At 51.1% G+C, this 18,190-nt stretch overlaps 2 protein-coding genes across 2 annotated transcripts in view; both read right to left on the reverse strand.

Moving 5' to 3' along the window:
• Positions 1-3,108, reverse strand: part of LSS (lanosterol synthase) — a 40,477-nt gene extending 37,369 nt beyond the window's left edge. The window contains exons 1-3 of the mRNA XM_082654362.1: positions 3,029-3,108; positions 2,395-2,563; positions 1,518-1,656 (exon numbers count right to left, since the gene is read on the reverse strand). Of these exons, the coding sequence (XP_082510488.1) occupies positions 1,518-1,656; positions 2,395-2,563; positions 3,029-3,042 (322 nt within the window). The 5' untranslated portion in view covers positions 3,043-3,108. The remainder of the gene's footprint in view (positions 1-1,517; positions 1,657-2,394; positions 2,564-3,028) is intronic.
• Positions 3,109-7,918: 4,810 nt separating this feature from the next.
• MCM3AP (minichromosome maintenance complex component 3 associated protein) overlaps positions 7,919-18,190 on the reverse strand; it is a 46,263-nt gene continuing 35,991 nt past the window's right edge. The window contains exons 24-29 of the mRNA XM_082654269.1: positions 17,405-17,795; positions 16,055-16,312; positions 15,448-15,577; positions 13,480-13,686; positions 12,058-12,208; positions 7,919-10,770 (exon numbers count right to left, since the gene is read on the reverse strand). Coding sequence (XP_082510395.1) covers positions 10,612-10,770; positions 12,058-12,208; positions 13,480-13,686; positions 15,448-15,577; positions 16,055-16,312; positions 17,405-17,795 — 1,296 coding nt within the window. The 3' untranslated portion in view covers positions 7,919-10,611. The remainder of the gene's footprint in view (positions 10,771-12,057; positions 12,209-13,479; positions 13,687-15,447; positions 15,578-16,054; positions 16,313-17,404; positions 17,796-18,190) is intronic.

Here is an 18,190-nt window from a genome sequence, read left to right on the forward strand (position 1 = left end):
CAGGCCCCAGCAACAACGTGTCATGGAATGGATGCCCAACCACGGCCAGAGGCATGAGAAGCCCCAGTAGACACACCCACACAGGCACACTCTGGAAAGGCAGATAGATATGGAGACAGCACAGAGGTTCACAGAAATAAGCCCATCTCCTTTCATAACAGGTATGATGCTGTCAAGACAGGGAAACACACAAGCAGGAAGCAGAGCAGGTCTTCCCCATTTTACAGGCGAAGAAACTGAGGCACAGCCCCTAAGTGGTGGGGCTGGGGCTGGAGCCCAGGAGGTCCAACCCCAGAGTCAGTGATCACCACAGTGATGCTCAATGCCACACGGGCCACACAGAGTCATGACCTCCATGAGCATTTGCCAAATTAAAGCAGAAAAAGACAGGTCAAACTTCAGCCAGCCATGGAAGAACCCTGAGACGGCACCCCCAAACAGGCCAGTGTCCACCTGAGAAAGATGGTCTGTCCAGAGTCCAGAGGGAGAGAGGAAAGCCCCAACCTACGGCCTGCAGAGGGCAGGTGGGGCAGCAGGCTGAGCCCAGAGCTACAGCAGCAGGCACAAACCAATGCAGTGTCCCCATGACCAATCACCCACTGAGCGCCTGGTGCCAGGCACATGGGACCAAACCCAATTCCCATCATCCCCACATCACAGATGAGTCAGCCAAGGCATGGTGAAGTCCCGTCACCTTGCCCAGGGTCAGAGCAAGCCCGTGCAGTCACTGCTTCCCCATGAAGATCCTTGGGAAACGTCTCAACAGGCTCCAGGTCAGACCAAGGGAAGGAAGCCCAAAGACTTGTCCCCAAGGGTCAGGCCCCTGGGTCCCTAGTCAGGAAGATACAAAGCTGTACAGTCCAGGAGGCAGCAGGGCTTGGAGTCAAAGCAGAGATGGGAGCTTGATGGACTCCCAGTGCTACTGCCACTAAAGGAAAAGGTCCTTCTGCATAAATGCAGGGAATTTTCCGGATTACAAAGCTGAGCATTTCTTCAGAGAAACGGAATTCCCAGGATGCAAAACAGACTTGTCTAGCCAAACCAGTTCAGTACCCAAGGGCTCCAACTGCAGTCCTCCTACAACTCACCAACCTGCACCTACAGGTCCCAGCTGAGCTCTCCTGGCCAGCACTTCAGCTGAGTTCACACACACAAGCTGCCTACACAGGACTTAAGATTCCTGCCCACCTCTGCACCTTGGCATAGGCTAGGCCCTCCACTGATGCCCCTGCTCTGCACTGGGACTCAAGAGCCTCCCCTGGCCCCCAAAGCACCCCCTGCTTCCTCTTTCAGAACGCTAGCTAGCTGGGCCTTCGCTCCCATCCCCTGGCAACGACAGCAGGACAACTCAGGCACAGGGCAACCTCCCCAGCTCTTTTCTATGTGAGCTCCCAGTTTTTCACCTGTTCACGCATTCACACCTCAGACGTTCACCAAAGGCCTGAACCAGATCAAGCCAAGACGCCAAGGATGCCCCAGGGTGGCCCCGCCCACAGGCCACAACAGCACCTTCCTACCTGGCAGGAGGAAGAGCGGGCCACCGTAGTCACCCGCCCAGTGGCCATCCTCAGCCTGCAGTGCAGCGTAGAACGTCATCCCATTGAGAGCCCCCTCACGGGCTGTGTGGGCTTTTGGCAAGTCCTTAAAGTAACTCCTCTGCAAAGAAGAAAAAGGAGTGGAGGGCTAAGTGGTCTGCAGCTAGGCCAGAGGAGGCCTTGGCACTTAGAGACCAAGTCAAAGTGACAAACCTGAATTGCTTTGAAAGTTTCAGCTGTTTCAAGAAAAGGCCTAAAACTCTGATGATGGTATTGCCAATCTTAGCAAATGAATGGTTCCACGTTCTCATGGTTCTGCGTTCCAGTCACACATTTGCAAATTTCTTCACAACTTCTCCAAGACATCTTGAATAAAGCAGGTGCCCAAGTGTGTGGGGCGGGGCACTGATGCCCACCCAGACCTGGAACTCAGGCCTCCCTCGGGCAGGGGCCATGGGATGGCACAGTGACAGGGAGACCCCATTTCTATGTCATAGTCTCTAACTAACTGAATTTCTCTTATGAAATTCACTAGATCAGAAACTTCTTTTTCTGAACAAAAACGAAGTTAGAGCAGTTTCTTACACACAGCTTAGTGATAAAGGGATTGAAGCAAAGGGGCCCATTCACTTCATGCTCCATCTTTACCTCGATTAACTCCGGTAGGAAACAGCTTTGGCGACACGAGACACAGGTGCACAGTACACATCCCTTCTGCTTTACCAGAGAAAAAACTGCCCTTCACCTCTAGCTGCTTAAGGCTCCCTACGGCTCCTGGTGCCCGCTGCCAAGAAGGGAGGCAGGTGGGTGTCTGGTGGCGTCCCAGACACTGCACGTGGCGAGCAGAACCAACACTTACGGTGTCCAAGCCCAGTAAGTGAGCTTCCAGGCCAGACTGCCCTCGGCCAGGGTCTTCTTCTCCTTGGAAGTATGTCCACGTCTGCCTCCCCCTCTCATTGCTGAGACGCCAGCGGCTGAGGTCGGTGGCGGGCTCTGTCCTATAGGGTCCCCCTCTTCGGCGCAGACACCTGGAAGCGATCGTGCTCAAGTGACCTGCTCGCCAGGTCAGAGGCCAGAGGCGCAACGAACTTCCCGTTTCACCCCAACGACCTGCGAGCAGACCACTGTTTCCCTCACCTTGCAAAATAAACACCCTCTTGGCGCGCTTCTGCACCTAAACACCGCGCCATCATTTCCCCAGGAGAGGAGACACAGGCCACAGGGACCGCCGCCCACGTCCGGGTCCCCACCCCGACCCCCAGCCCCACCCGGCTCTCCTCGGCCCGGCCCCAGAAGGTCCCCGGGCGACACCGCCGGAGGAGAGCGTGCCCCTCACCGCCCCTCGCCGCCCCCAGGGCCGGTGCCGCAGGTCTCCACTGACCGCGGGCGGGGCCGGACGGCGCAGCAGCCTCGCTGGAAGCCCCCGACCCAGTGAGACCCCTCCGCTGCGCCCCCGACCGCGCCCTCCCTTCTCGAGGGGCGCGGGGACTCACGTGCCCTCCGTCATGACCGCCGCGCGCTCCCGGTTCCCCTCAGCCTGCGCCCCGCAACCGGACCAGCCACAACCTGGTGACCGGAGAACGCGATGGGAAGATGCCCGCGCAGCCAATCAGAGAGCGGTGAGGGTGGGTCCGGGGCGTGGCCGGCTGGCTCAGTGGTGGAGCGCGAAGGTCTGAGCGGTGGGGGCGGGGCCGGAGAACATTGAGGGAAGCGGGATCGTGGGGGCGGGGCGCTGGGTGGGAGGGACTGGGTGGTTAGGCGGGGCTTGGTGAGTGGGCGAGGCCGGGAGGGACGCGACTGCCAGTCACGCCTGCCGCCGGAGTCTGTCAGCCTCGGAGCGACTTGTGGGGCGAAGCGCCAGGACGAGGCCACCAGGGGGCGCCTGAGACTGAATGACACTTGGGGACGGTCCCACCCGAGGCCGGAAGGCAGGAGGTCTGGGGAGCGGCTAGTGCCCTTGAGGAAGGGCCAGAGGCCGGAGGCTGTAGGTGAGTGAGTGAGGGGAGACATGGCCGCGAGGTCCCGCGGAGGGCGCGACGCGCGGGGGAAAGGCTTCCGGGGGGAGAAGGGGCGCTGGCGGGCACCTGAGAGGAACTGACAGGAGAGAGCTGATGGGAGGGCAACTGACAGGAGGGGAGATGACACCAGAGAGGAGCCGGCAGGAGAGGGGCTGACGGGAGAGGGGCTGACGGGAGAGGGGAGCCGGCAGGAGAGGAGAGCCGGCAGGAGAGGGGCTGACGGGAGAGGGGAGCCGGCAGGAGAGGAGAGCCGGCAGGAGAGGGGCTGACGGGAGAGGGGCTGACGGGAGAGGGGAGCCGGCAGGAGAGGAGAGCCGGCAGGAGAGGGCAGGAGAGGGGCTGACGGGAGAGGGGAGCCGGCAGGAGAGGGGAGCCGGCAGGAGAGGGGCTGACGGGAGAGGGGAGCCGGCAGGAGAGGGCAGGAGAGGGGCTGACGGGAGAGGGGAGCCGGCAGGAGAGGAGAGCCGGCAGGAGAGGGGCTGACGGGAGAGGGGAGCCGGCAGGAGAGGAGAGCCGGCAGGAGAGGGGAGCCGGCAGGAGAGGGGAGCCGGCAGGAGAGGGGCTGACGGGAGAGGGGAGCCGGCAGGAGAGGGGAGCCGGCAGGAGAGGGGAGCCGGCAGGAGAGGGGCTGACGGGAGAGGGGCTGACGGGAGAGGGGAGCCGGCAGGAGAGGGGAGCCGGCAGGAGAGGGGAGCCGGCAGGAGAGGGGCTGACAGGTGAGGGCAGTGCATCTTCAGGCAGACCGAAGGCTCTGCCGTGGGGCTTTCGAGGTAGCGGTGCCAAGCACCTCCGGGCCCTGGGAGGGAGCCACGCTGGGAGAGCTTGTGCCGCTCAGAGAGAGCCCTGAAGTTTTGCGGTCCCGGCGAAGTAAATGTGGAAGGCCTGGACTGTAAAGGAAGCGAGAGGAAGATGGAGAATGTGCTGAAAGGACTGGGGTAGTTGGGTGAGGACAGAGTGACCGCAGGGTGTGCAGCAGGAGCCGGGGGCTCCGCGGAGTTGGAGGAAACTGCGGACACTGAGGTCCCAAAGGCGGCTCTGCAGGAGCTCACGGACAGCCCCACCATTTCTTCGTCTTCCGCACAGAAACCCTGACATCAGGTCACAGCTTCCCCCGTTAGGTGAGTGTTCCTGGGCCCGTCCCTTGAGTCCTATCCCCGTGCCATGAACCCCAGCAAGCCAGGGGGCAAGGGGGGATTTGCAAATGAAAGCACACATACACCTTCCCCTAGTGGAATATCAGGCTGTTAGATGGTCAGTAAAGGACACTTGCCTCTCCCTATCCCAGTTCAGAAACCAATGAAGAAGACGCAGCAATAAGAGGTTTGGATATCACAATACCAGCCTTGCTACAGAGAAGAAACTAGTTTGGAAGACACGGCTTAGATGGACGATCAAGACGGCTAGCTACTTCCACCGCTAAATCAGACACATAGACCGCCCAGCCGCTGGCCCAGGGGGACAACTGCAGCTTCCACAGAGCTGTCCCACCAAGCACCATGCAGCCAGGTGCCAACAAGCAGATGGATGCCTGTCAGCCTACTGACCCCAGAAAGTGTACCCAGAGGAGGCTGAGCACGGTCAACCCTGTCTGTTCTCCTGAATTCACCAATTCACACTTCCCCGGGAGAGGGAAAAAGGCTGGAAGTTTTTCTCCAGGGACGTCCCTCCACTGTGGAAACACAAAGCATGGGAATAAGGGCTCCAGCCTACATGGACATCTCAAACTCTGACTCTGGTCAAGCTAAGGGAGGAAATAGGTTTCGCTTGGAGCAGAATTTGAGTTTTGATATTTTACTGGACTGGACTTTTTATGAGCAAAACAATAATCCTCTTTTTAAAATTTCTAAGATAGGGGGGCTTCCCTGGTGGCGCAGTGGTTAAGAATCCACCTGCCAATGCAAGGGACACGGGTGCGAGCCCTGGCCCGGGAAGATCCCACATGCCGCGGAGCAACGAAGCCCGTGCGCCACGACTTCTGAGCCTGTGCTCTAGAGCCCACGAGCCACAACTACTGAGCCCACGTGCCGCAACTACTGAAGCCTGTCGCCTAGAGCCCATGCTCCGCAACAAGAGAAGCCACGACAATGAGAAGCCCGAGCACCGCAACGAAGAGTAGCCCCCGCTCAATGCAACTAGAGAAAGCCCATGTGCAGCAACGAAGACCCAACACAGCCAAAAATAAAGAAATAAATTTATAAAAAAAAATTTCTAAGATAGGAAAAACCTATAAAATCTATCTGAGAATCACAGATAAGAGTTTCTAGGGAGAGTCATGAGAAAAAATAATGCTTCTCTCCACTTGCACCCTACCAATTCCTGCTTGTCCAATAAACAGGACACGGAAGACTCTGAGGTTTTTGGCATGGACAACTGGGCATATGATAGTGTCATTTCTAAAGTAGAGAAGAAGGTTTGGGGAAAACTTTCAACTTAGATTAGGAACATGTTAAGACAGAGATGCCCATGAGACATTCAAGTGGATAGGCTGAGTAGACAGGCTGGTATTCGGGAGAGAAGACAGAACTAGAGAGAGAAACTTGGGAGTCGCCTGTTTTCAGGTGATGTTTGAAAACATAAGGTTGGATGAAATCAGCTAGGGCGTGAGTGTTCCAAAGAGAAGAATTTCCAGGATCAGTCCTAGGGCACCAACCATTTCCAACCTAGAGGAGGAGGAGTGGCCAGAGAGAGGAGAAAAACTAGAGGAATGTGGAGTCAGGGAAGCCAGGTGAAGACATGGTGATCTGTGCGGAGATTTTAAAGGGATTGTAAAATGAGGTCTGAGAATTGGCGACTAGGTGTGGCAAGACAATTTACTGGTGACTGACAAGAGCAATCTCAGGAGATGTGAGAAGAAAAGCCCAGCAGTAGTTAAAAAGGTGGGGGGGGGGGATTTCCAATTAAACATGTCAGACTGAGCACAGGTATTGACTTCCGTTTCCCACCTAAACCCTACTTACATAAAGTAATAAAAGAGACAAAAATGCATAGTAGTGAAAGAATGGGAGAGGAAGCACCAGTAAATGAGGGAGGTCAACAAAATTGGAGAGGCCAAGAATGCAAGGAGGAGTACTCACTGCCTTAGCAAGCCAGAGGAAGCTGCAACCCACTGTCGGGGTGAAGCCACTGGGGAAAAAGACCATTCTTGCCCGTGAGCCCCAGGAAGGTGCGGAAGTTAGAACTGGTGTAAAGTTTGAACAAGAAGCAATCTGACAATAGACCCCTTCCCCTACCTGGACGGAAGCCTGCAGCAGTGGAGTCAGAGCAGGTGTGAACTCAGGCACAAGACATAGCTGAGGACCACTGAAAGCAGGGTGTTGAGTGAAAGTCTCCACTGTTGTGGCAGTTCCACTTCTCCCACTCAGCCGTATAGCTCCGGACAATAGGAGGATTTCTCTGGAGCAAATGGCCCTCCCCGCAAAGACCTCCAAACATTGGCCCCTGGGACCCAGTGGAAAAACAGAGAAGCCTATCAGCTGGCAGGCTGTATCTGTTGGCACAGAGCTTCCAGCAAGCTCCTCAGAGCCCGATCATCAACATGAGCCAAACATTTGAGGAAAACCTCTACCACGAAAGGCAACGAAAAAGGAAATTTTTTTTTTTGGCTGCATTGGGTCTTCGTTGCTGCGCGCGGGCTTTCTCTAGTTGGGCTGAGTGGGGGCTACTCTTCGTTGTGGTGCGGGGGCTTCTCATTGCGGTGGCTTCTCTTGTTGCAGAGCACGGGCTCTAGGTGCGTGGGCTTCAGTAATTGCGGCACATGGACTCAGTAGTTGTGGCACATGGGCTTAGTTGCTCCGAGGCATGTGGGATCTTCCCAGACCAGGGACCGAACCCGTGTCCCCTGCATTGGCAGGCGGATTCTTAACCACTGCACCACCACGGAAGTCCCGAAAAAGGAAATTTTGAGAAATGGAGATGATTGAAAGTCGTAGAAGAGGACTTTGATGAAAACATGTCCTCACAGAGATAGATGGTTCTTGTTTCATGAGTGCAACATCCTGACATACTCTTTCCCTCCCTGACTTATTTTTTTCTGTGCTTATCACCAGTTAGCATACCAAATGTTTTGCGTAATTATCTTGTTTATTGTCTGTCTCCCCCACTAAAATATAAGCTCTGTGAGGGCTGAAATTTGTTTCATTTGTTGCTATATCCCCAGCACCTGGAATAATGCCTGGCATATGGTAAACATTCCAAAAGTATATACTGAGTAAATGAATGAATTAATAGGAATCGTCTCTAATAAGAAACATTAAGAAAAAGACTCTCAGAAATTAAAAATATGGCAGCAGTTTAAAATTTTTTAAACTTTTTTAATTGAAGTATAGCTGATGTGCAATTTTATATGTTACAGGTGTACAATATAGTGATTCACAATATGGTAGCAGTTTTAAAATCACTAGAACAGGGAGATAGAGAAATTTTAGAATAGTAGAATAAAAAGATAAAGATATACAAAAATTGAAAAGAAAATTGGAGCGTCGATACAGGTGGTCAAACATCTGAGTATTAAGAGTTCCAAAGGGAAACCGTGGAGGAGAAAATTGTATTAAATAATTTCCTAAAATTCCCAGAATTGGGGAAAGTTTTCTGGATTGAAAAAGCATGGGAGAATATTTTCTAAAGATGCCTGCAAAATCTCCCATCTCACATGCTCTTTTACAATGTGGTCTTACCACTCATCCCCACTGAGAAATAGGACCTATGTCCCGTCCCTTTAATCTATAACCAGATGCTTGTAACCAATACAATGAAGTGGAAGTGATCCTGCACAGATTCCAAAGCTGGGCTTGCATTTCGCTCACTGGGGCACTTGCACTTGGAGCCCTGAGATGCCATGTGAGAAGTCCTATCTGAGGCCACCTTGCTGTGAGGAAGCCAAGCCACGTGATGAGGTCACATATAGCTACTCAGGTCGAAAGCCCCAGCTGAGCCCCTAGCCAACAGTGCAACATCACCTGCCCGCTGTGTAAGTGAGCTGTCTCAGACATCCAGCCACAGTCAAGACTTCAGATAACCACAGTCCCAATACCTGCATTCAACACCTGACTGCAACTGCATGAGAGATCCCAAGAGAAAGCTGCCCAGCCTGTCCTTCCCAAATTTAAGCTATGGTTGGGGTAGTTTGTTACATAGCAAAAACTACTGGAAAAAAGCACTACAACATGCCGAGCACAATAAATTCGGCAGGGAATAGGGGAGGCAAACCAATACGTCAAGCATGTTGTTGAGAAATTTGAGACCACCAGGGATAGAGATGATCTTAAAAAAAACTCCCAGTAACAAAAAACAAACAAAAACGCAGAGGAATAATTTCCAATGTAAAATTCTACTTCCATTCAAATGATGAGTCTAACATAAGGGTAGAAATAAAGATCTTTTAGATATGCAAGCTCGGAAGGCTCTAAAAGATGAGCTCCATCAAAATGAGAAAGCAGACCACGGAAGAGGAAGGTATACGACTCAGAATCCAGGGGACGTCCAAGGTGGCACAGACGGGGGATTTCCCAGCAGTTCATTTCCAGAAGAAAATGGAGCTAGCATATTACCTGAGGCACCTGAGTGTTGGGAGGAGCTTCACACTTAGCGAGGAGAGGTTTGGGTGAAGTAGTGCTAGGAACACAGAAAACCAAGCAAATGAAAAAGCAAGACAGTTGACTCCAGGTACAACGGAAAGTTGTCCCTAAAGGAAATGTAATCATAAACCAATACAGGGCTCGACAGCAAACGGTATTAATATAGTCATACTGAACTCTGAATGCAGATTTCAGCTAACATCTTAAATCGTTTTGGGAGACTAGTGGGAGAGGAAATGTAGTATGCATGTGTGGGTGATACACGTTGCAGAGAGGATAGTATGAGAGCTAACTCATTTTCTATTGTAGGAAATCAACAGATGTCTAAAATCGAGATTAAGAAATAGCATTACTTAAGTCTTTACTGATAAACATTGAAGTTAATCACTGAAGAAATCCCTAAGAGTTGATGAGTGTTTGTTCTGGCGGATGCAGGGTTTGGCTGGTAGATGTGGTGGTGGTAGGATGAGCAAGTTCTGTTCCTAGTGCTTCTTTTTTCTCAATGAAATAAGAAGCAGGTCATCATCTAGGAATGTTGTAGATTTGAAGAGAATAAGAAGATATGAAATAGTTCCCTCAGAGACTCTAGGGGATGTGGGATATAGTAGGGAGATGCTGAGTGCCAATTTAAGACTGACGGTCATACTCAGCATCAAGTCTGTTAATACCTCTTTCTGTATATGGCTCAAATGTATCCCTTCTCTCCACACCAACTGCTAGCAGACTCAGGATTATACCCTTCTTCTTTCACCTGGACAGCTGCAGCATCCTCCTTTCGAGATCCATTGCTTGTCTTACTGTTGTTCCCCATATGCAGTTTTTGAAACAAAATGTGACCAAATCACTTCTTGCCTAATATCCTCCAATAGCTGATTCCCATAGCACTCACAGTAAAGCAGCAAGGGTCTCGGCGGTCTGGCTTGGCAGTACTACCAAACTGGCACCTCCAGGTTTTCATCACATCCTCCTGGGTATACCACTGCACTCCTCTCCAAGAATTCTGCTCTGTCCTCTGCCCAATCCCCTTGTCTCCCCCTGCTTCCAATGCAGGCACATGCCCCATGCCTCAGAGAGCTATGTACATATACAGTTGGCTCAGTACATCTGTTGGCTCTCTGAGGTGTGAGCTGGGCAGGCCGGGTGGGCAGGGTCCCTGCACCTTATTCATCCCTGCACTGATTTGGCACATCAGGGACTGCAACTGTTGCTAAGACAATGAATGACCACCGTTACACACTGAAATGTAAGAGCATGTGTTGGTGGACAACAGTCAGAAGAGATCATGAAAACAGGTAAGAGTATCAAAGACATTACACAGGAGAAAACAACCTTTCATTCTGAAAACTGAGGAAGACCTCATTGGATATTCCAGTGGTTTATTTTTGCATGATTAATAATCACATTCCAACATGCATCAAGCATCTGAGAATAACATTATTTTGAGTTAAAAGAACATCTTCCAGACCCTCTCTCAGGTCCAGCAGCTCAAATGTCCACCATGTCCAGTAGTGCAGAGAGATGGAGCTCAGAGGCAACGTCCTCTTCCCTTGAACTCCGGATCAGCCTTTCTAGGCGCTTCAGCCGTTCGGTCACAGACGTGCCTGTTGCCTCTGACATCTGCAGTTGCTCCCCTGTCCTGTCATTCTATTTGAACAAAAAAAGAAACCAAAAATAGCTTTGGGATACCCACGAGCCAAAATATATTTTCTTTAAAGGCACTGGATCTGACTCGCGTTAGAAACGCGAGTTTTCTTCTGGGGCCTGCTAGGCTCAACAAACCCCTCTCTTGGCATCTATCACACATCCTTCTAGCCCCTTCCAGCATATACACGTACAGCTGCCATCATCTGCCATGGAATGTTTCCTCTTCTGATTCTTTATTTATATTTTAAATTTTCCTTTTCTGGCCGTGCCGCATGGCATGTGGGATCTTAGTTCCCCTACCAGGGATTAAACCCAAACCCCCTGCACTGGAAGCGCACAGTCTTAACCACTGGACTACCGGGGAAGTCCCTCCACTTCTGATTCTACCATGAACAACTTCTAGTCGTTTTTATAAGAAATCGTTGTCAAGAGCTACGAACTATGCCATCATATGTATTGTAATTGCTGAACCAGACTCTCATCTTTGGATGTTTAGTTTCCACTTTCATGTACTATAATTAATGCTACAGTGAACAAAAATACATTCACTTTTGTCATCAGTAATTTCTTTAAGGCAGAATTGTTAAGTCAAAGCGTACAAATATTTTTAAGGTATCTGCCAAACTAATAATTGGAAATAGTATGTCATCTTAATTTGTTTTTCTCCGCAATTGAAGGGCTTCCTAAAAGCCAATCCAGGAGCATACATTTTGCCTGTCCAGCATTATACATATAAACTCTGCTTTTGTTTCTTTTATCACTGAAGGAAGAATGGTGAAGTAGAAAGACCTTGAGCTTCGGAGCCAGCTGGGTCTGGCTTTAAAAAGCAGCTTTGCCACTGACCAGCTGAACACTCTTGGGTGAGGCCCGTGACTTCTGTGAGCATACCCTCCTCATTCATTAATTTTCCTCATGGAAAATTAATACCAGAAGGGAGGTCCGGGTGATGCCAAAGCTTGGACAGTATGTGCTCCATAAACCGAACCACTGTTGCCACCTTTGTTATTCCCCTCCAAACTTTACTGCACGTCAGCATAACATGGTTATGGGTTTTGTTCAGTTCTTAAGCATGTTTCAATTCCATTCTTCATTCATTTCATAAGCAGAAACTCGGAATTAGTTGGGCCACTATAATACTGACAGATTAAGTTTAAGAAAAGATCTAATTTAAGCTAATAATTTATTGGTCATCATGACCTCATACGATGACTCGAGACCTTACTTTTTTCCCAGTCATTCTCTCAGTTGTTAAGTCTAATATAAATGCCAAATGTACTCTCTTCTCACCTGAAGGCTAGTAGTTGTAGATGTTTTCATCACAGGTTCGATAGTCTGAGGCAGAGACACCAGAGTCTGAGGAAGGTAGAGTGGAAGGGAAGTTGAATCTGTACATGCTCCCGAGTCCTCTGACAACCACTGCTGAAGTTGATCTTCAAACCTGAAACATTTGAGCATTAGGAAGCAAAAATTTAACTGTCACTCACTTTTCTCCTATATATGCTTTAAATTTTTTAAAGCTCTGCTTTTTACTAAGGGTGGAACTAAGTTATGACATCAACTAAGAAGCAAAAAAGCACTGTTTAAAAAAATTTAGTATCTTCTCTTTAACTTATAAAACTGATTTATATTTAATGAAAAAGGTGGCATTTATCCAAAACAACTGCTTTTTAACACTACTTGTACTTCTCTCACTTGGTTTATCTTCTCTGGCTTATTTTGCTATGATGTGTCTATAATTAATTTGGATCTCTTTGGATTATCCAAAATGTATGGATTGCTGCTTTAGTTTAAAATTAACCCAAAATAACATCGCACTGATACCTAACATACTCCAGAGCTGTCCACTCCATGTACTTGTTTTTTAAAGAAACATAATCTGGTCCAAACTGCTTAAATGATACAGACCTAGGAAAATCTACTTTTAGAAATCATGACACATTCATTCACTCTCCCAACACATATTTATCAAGCCTCCCCCAAATGCTAGGCATCATTCTGGGTACCAGTGACACAGCACTGACACAGAACAGACAAGGCCCAGCTGGAGGCAGCTGACACTCTAGTGAGGTGAGACAGACAAAGGAGACGTCCGAAGACGAGAAAGACAAGGCAGAGACATGGAGACAGGGAGGACTGGTGAGATGGGTAAGGAGGTCCTCACTGAGGAGATGTGAGCAGAGGCCAGAAGTGAGCACAAGGTGGGCCAAGGGGAGGGGCTGACCTTGCCTACTGGCTGGACACGGAGGCTGCTGGAGAGGACAGGGCAGGGGGAAGCATGAGGACGACAGTGGAAACTCCCTTCTTGCCGTCTCTTCTTTCTCAGTAAAACCATGAACACGGGTGGTGGGAGAGGCAGAGGGAAGCCCTGCTCCATCCAGCTCCTGCATAGCCGCAGTGTGGGAATGCCCCAACGCCCAGGCTGGCCAGATGGGCAGAGCGTGCCAGCCACGTGCCACAGAGGCTTAGTTAGCCAGCTACACTCACTCCCCACTAGGAGACTCGGGACTTTCAGTGATAAACAATCAACGAAACCGATTTCAAATAATAAAAGTCGAAGGCACACTATCGAGGGCACTGCCTGTCCTCAAAGAGCTTATCCTTCACACGTCTGACCTGCCTTCTTTTTTAAACAGTCTCGTCCCTGGGATCCTTGCTAACCCAGCATGAAGCGGCCTAAAGGACAAAACGAACCCCGGAAAGGGGCTTCACCTCTTGCTCTCCTCTTTCTCCAGCAGCAGGCTGCTGGACAGACACTGGGCCAGGAGCTCCTGGGCAGAGGCTCTGTGCATCAGGTCGTCGGTGCCGGGAATCCGCCCCTCTCGGCCGCGCTTCACACCTCTCTTCCCTTTGCGGTGCCCGTGAAGTAACGGAGTGCGAAGCTTGTTTGCAGAAGGATGAAAAGATCTTATCCCCAAACTGTAAGTACACGTTTTGAAATGCTTACGGTCAGGAAAGAGAGGGAGAAAGGGCTCCTCTGGCATCAGGTAGAGTGCGGTGCTTTGGGGTCAGGCACAGGCGCAGAGGAAGGGCAGCCTCTGCCTTGCAGCAGCTTCCCCTCTCCTGGGCAGCAAGGCTCCCGAAGCTTCTCTACTCTGAGTTTTGCTTCCCATTGCAGGGTCATCAGCAGTCTCTGTTATTCCCTAATACTGGCAAGGTTCTTATTTTTCATGTAGCTCCTAAATCCATGTGGATTTTTTTTTTTTTTTTTTGCTGTGATGCGAGGCCTGCGGGATTCTAGTTCCCCGACTAGGGATTGAACCCAGGCCCTGGGCAGTGAAAGCGCTGAGTCCTAACCACTGGACCGCCAGGGAATTCCCCTGGAAGTAATGTTTACAGCAGCGGGAGATGCGGGTCTAATGCTTTTTCTAAACAGAGGCCAAAGTCTGTCCTCTCGGCACTCATTTCCCACATTTGGCGTGGTACTTTTATCACATGTGGCTCTGTTCTTGCACTTTCCATTCTGACCCATCTGTCTACTGTAACTTTATCACATGTTCTGAGCTCAGGCTGAGCAGACCTTCCCTGTTATTCTTGTTCAAAGTTTTCTCAGCAATTGCTACACATTTTCCCATCCTGATGAATTCTAGAATTAACTTGTCAGGACCAGGCGGAAACATCCTTTTGGGCTTTTGATTAGAAATGCCCTGAGAACTGACATCTTTATAGCATTGCATCCTCCAGTCAGCAAAGCCTAGCCTGCCCCTCATTTATTCAAGGTTTTCTTTGCACCTTCAGGGCTCTGAGAATCCCCTTCACAGGGGTTTGGTGCCTCTCCTGGTCAGTTTGTGTCCATATGTTCTAGATTTGTTGCTGCTGTGAATGAGAATTTCTGTACACTGTAGGTTGATCTGTCTGGTCACCTTGCTGAATGCTGAACAGTTCTAAGGGTGTGACTGTCGATGATCCTGAGCTGACAGTTTTACTGTCTGGAAATAATTGGTCCTCCTCTCTTGATATTTATGCCCTAAACTGGGCAGGGTCTCCAGGACAACAGTGGACAGCAGTGATGTCAGGGCAGCTCAAGGCTGGTTCTCACTTCAGTGTTTCTGATGTTTTACCGAGAAGCATGGGGTTTGTTAGTAGTTTTATGGCAGACAGCCCTATCAAGCTAAAGAGCTGCTCTACCCAAGTTTCGTAGGAAATTTTATCAGGAATGGGTATAAATTGTTTTCTTGGAGAGGGAGAAGGAATGGGTATAAATTTTAAGGAAAACTTTTCAACACCTAGTGAAATGACCGCTTATTTTTCTGTTATGGCAGCAAATTACACAAATAGTTGTGTACTACTGTTAATATTGTATAGCATGGTATAAAGCGAGCCTGTGAGTTTTTTATGTACTGCAAAACTGCATGTGCTAACACCTTACTTAGTATTTTTGAACCAGGTTTGTAAGTGAGATCAGACAACAGCTTTCTTTTGTCTGCACTCTCCTGGTTATGTTACGGCTTCAGGGTCAGGTTTGTCCAATAAATGAAATGCGATGCTTGTTTCCCTCTGCTCTACAACAGTTTCTACTACATGGGAATGATCTGTTCCTCTAGCATCTGTCGGAATCTCCCCACAATGGGCTGGATTTCATGCATAGGATGTGAATTTCTGCTGTATACTCTGTTAGAGAATACAGTTCACTCTCTTGGTTGTGGGATGACAGAAACGCACACTGAACACAGATCTCACCGGCTCTGACTCAACTGTAGCTCCTTCTGCGTCTGCATTCTGGCTTGTTCCCACGACAAAGGAACGTCGTAGTTTTTCAAATGGTTTTTAAAAAAATACACACATATCTGACCATCTTTAGTCAGTGCCTCTGAGAAAACGATACAAAAATAAGAAGAGAAAAGAATATCAAAAGAGCAACAGGTGACCACTTGATGTCTGCTTAAATTCACTGACTTAAGGACTAGCCCTTCCGATTAAAGTCACACAATTATGTGACTCCCATGCTTGAGCTACATACGCTCCAAGTTTCCATGGGTCATTCACGGTCCAGAGAGGCTCACGTCCAGACCTGCATGGCCAGTGTGACTACTCAGAGAAGTCTCTCTAAAGCCAGCCTTGGGGGCCCATTTCAGGGAGATGAATGCAGGCTCTCCTGGAACCTTCTCAGCTCTTCCCAATGTTTATAAGTCACCTGGAGATCACTGGCTTGGAGAGGTAGCCCTAAGCAGAGGAAAGGCGGGGACCCGCAGGAAGGAAACAACCATCAAGTAAACATCTTCCTTTGCTGAAACTGGACCAGGAAAGTCTCCTGAGGAGCCGGCCCATGGCACCAAGCACTAACTACCTGATGTGACGGGAAGCCTGGGGGGTGTCCAGTCCCTCAGCCTGTGGTTGATGCACAAGGCGATGATGTCATCCCACGGGATCTCAGCAACTGAGGGCCGCGCCCCCCGGCCTGGGGAGGGGCTCCCGCTCTTCCACCTGCAGTGCGTGCCGCGGAGCAGGCTCTCCACCTGGGACTGCAGGACAGGCTGCGTCTGGAGAGAGCTGGGGATCTGGGAGGCGTACTGGACAACCATGGAGCACACGGGGAGCCAGGGAGCTGGAGAGAAAGCGCCACAGGAGTCATAGACCGTGGTGCAAATCTACATGCCATGTTCTTCACTCTGTATTTTCCTAGGAAAAGGCAACTCTGTAGCCGAGAAGTCTGCCTTCAACTCTGAATACAACAGAACCACAGCTGTTAAGAAAAGAACATCTCCCTCCCCACATCCAGGTAAGGGATGCAGCCACCCAGGTCAAACTTCACAACAAAGGGTCCATCCTAGAGGCTCTGACTGCACAGGCCTGCAGGTGCATGCAGGAATCAGGGACGTCTGGTCCCAGAGGCACGGGCTTCTCTTGGGGAGCCCCGACCTAGCTCACGGCAGAGGATTTGCGCAGTGCAGTTTATTCCCCATTGGGTTCCTTCAGTAGCAAATGTCTGTTAGACCTACTGGAGAGTGCACCTCAAAATTTAGAATGAAGCCTGAGGCCTCTGTTCCAATGGTCTAAAGGAGAATGGCCCTGCTAAGGCCATGTGCTGCGCCACGTGAGCACAAACAGCCTTGTTCCCTCCTAACAGCATCAGCAAGGGAAGGGGCAGCCTCCTCACAGCACAGGGACCCATAAAGTCCGCGTGAGAACAGCCTAAAAGCCTCACTCGGGCACAGCCGGAGCCACAGAACGAGCTTCTTTGACAAAGAAAGAACACTGGTGTTAAACCAGCACTGAGTGCCGTGGCCCCAGCAGAGCCAGCAGCGTGGGGACAGGACTGCACAGTCCCCATGCCTTTGGCTCCCAAATGCCATGGCACAGGCAGGATGGGACCTGCTGTTAACTGAGGAGTCCCAGGCCTTGGGTGCAGCACTCTTCCTGACACCTTCCTCCCGAGACTAAACAGATACCCACAGACCGCTCAGATGGTGGTGAAGGGCCAACAGGGCTCACTCCACAGAACCCCAGCTCGTCCTGACTCCTGCATCCAAAGGCAAGTGCGGACGGGTGCAGCATGGGGCCGGGGTGCCCGGTGGAGAAGGGCCACCTCACACTGGTGCCCAACACCGGCCAGGGAGTCTCTACAGCAAGAAGGAGGCGGGGAACTCGGCCGCAGCACACTGCTTCCCAGCCAGTACCCCTCAGCACGAGCACGCACCTCCCGGGGGCGGAAGGTCCATCTGTGGGAGCTGGAAGCCAAGGATAGCCTGCCTCAGCCAGGCCAGGTGCTCCGGGGTGTTCCAGTGAAGGTGAGGAAGCAGCCGGCTGCCCCCTGCCTCGGCAAACTCAGCGACAGGCCAGGACAGGTCACAGAGCTGCTCGGAGGACACTACAGAGGCCAGGAAGCTCAGCACGCTGTTGAACAGTTCGATGACGGCACTTGGCTCCTGCGGGGCCAGGCCGCCTAGCCTCCGCTCTCTTCTGTCGTGGAAAAACCGGCCGCTAAACTCCCGGCTAACCCCGTCTTCCACGTACTGAATGAGGGTCTGGCAACAAAGGTCAAGGGCACAGGGGCAGTGCGAGACCAGCCACTGCACAGCCTGCGAAACCTGAGAAGCAAAGACAGTGGGGAGAGATCTGGTTCAACAATTCACGCTGCTTTTCAGGAAGAGATTCCTGAAGGCGCCCCTCCCACAGCTGCCACAGCAGGTGCCACCGGAGCAGCAGCCTCTCAACCACACCAGGAAGGGGAGCAGAAGCTTCCACTGCAGTTGAGTTTGGTCTCCCAGGGCCCTGGAGACCCACACAGCAGGGACCCCGAGAAGGGCTCCCGTGCCCCTCGCCCCCAAGGAGCGTGGCCTGAAGGACCGCCCCGGAAGGGCTGAAGGCCCAGGGGAAACCAGCCCTACACATCCTCCTCACCTCACACAGAAAAGGAAGCCACGTCTTCCCGTTCTTAGAAGGACTCACAGCTTCACTACGTGCCTGGATGCTTTCACATCCT

This window comes from Grampus griseus (genome assembly GCF_964374135.1).
Source record: "Grampus griseus genome assembly, chromosome: 5".
Classification (NCBI taxonomy): Eukaryota; Metazoa; Chordata; class Mammalia; order Artiodactyla; family Delphinidae; genus Grampus; species Grampus griseus.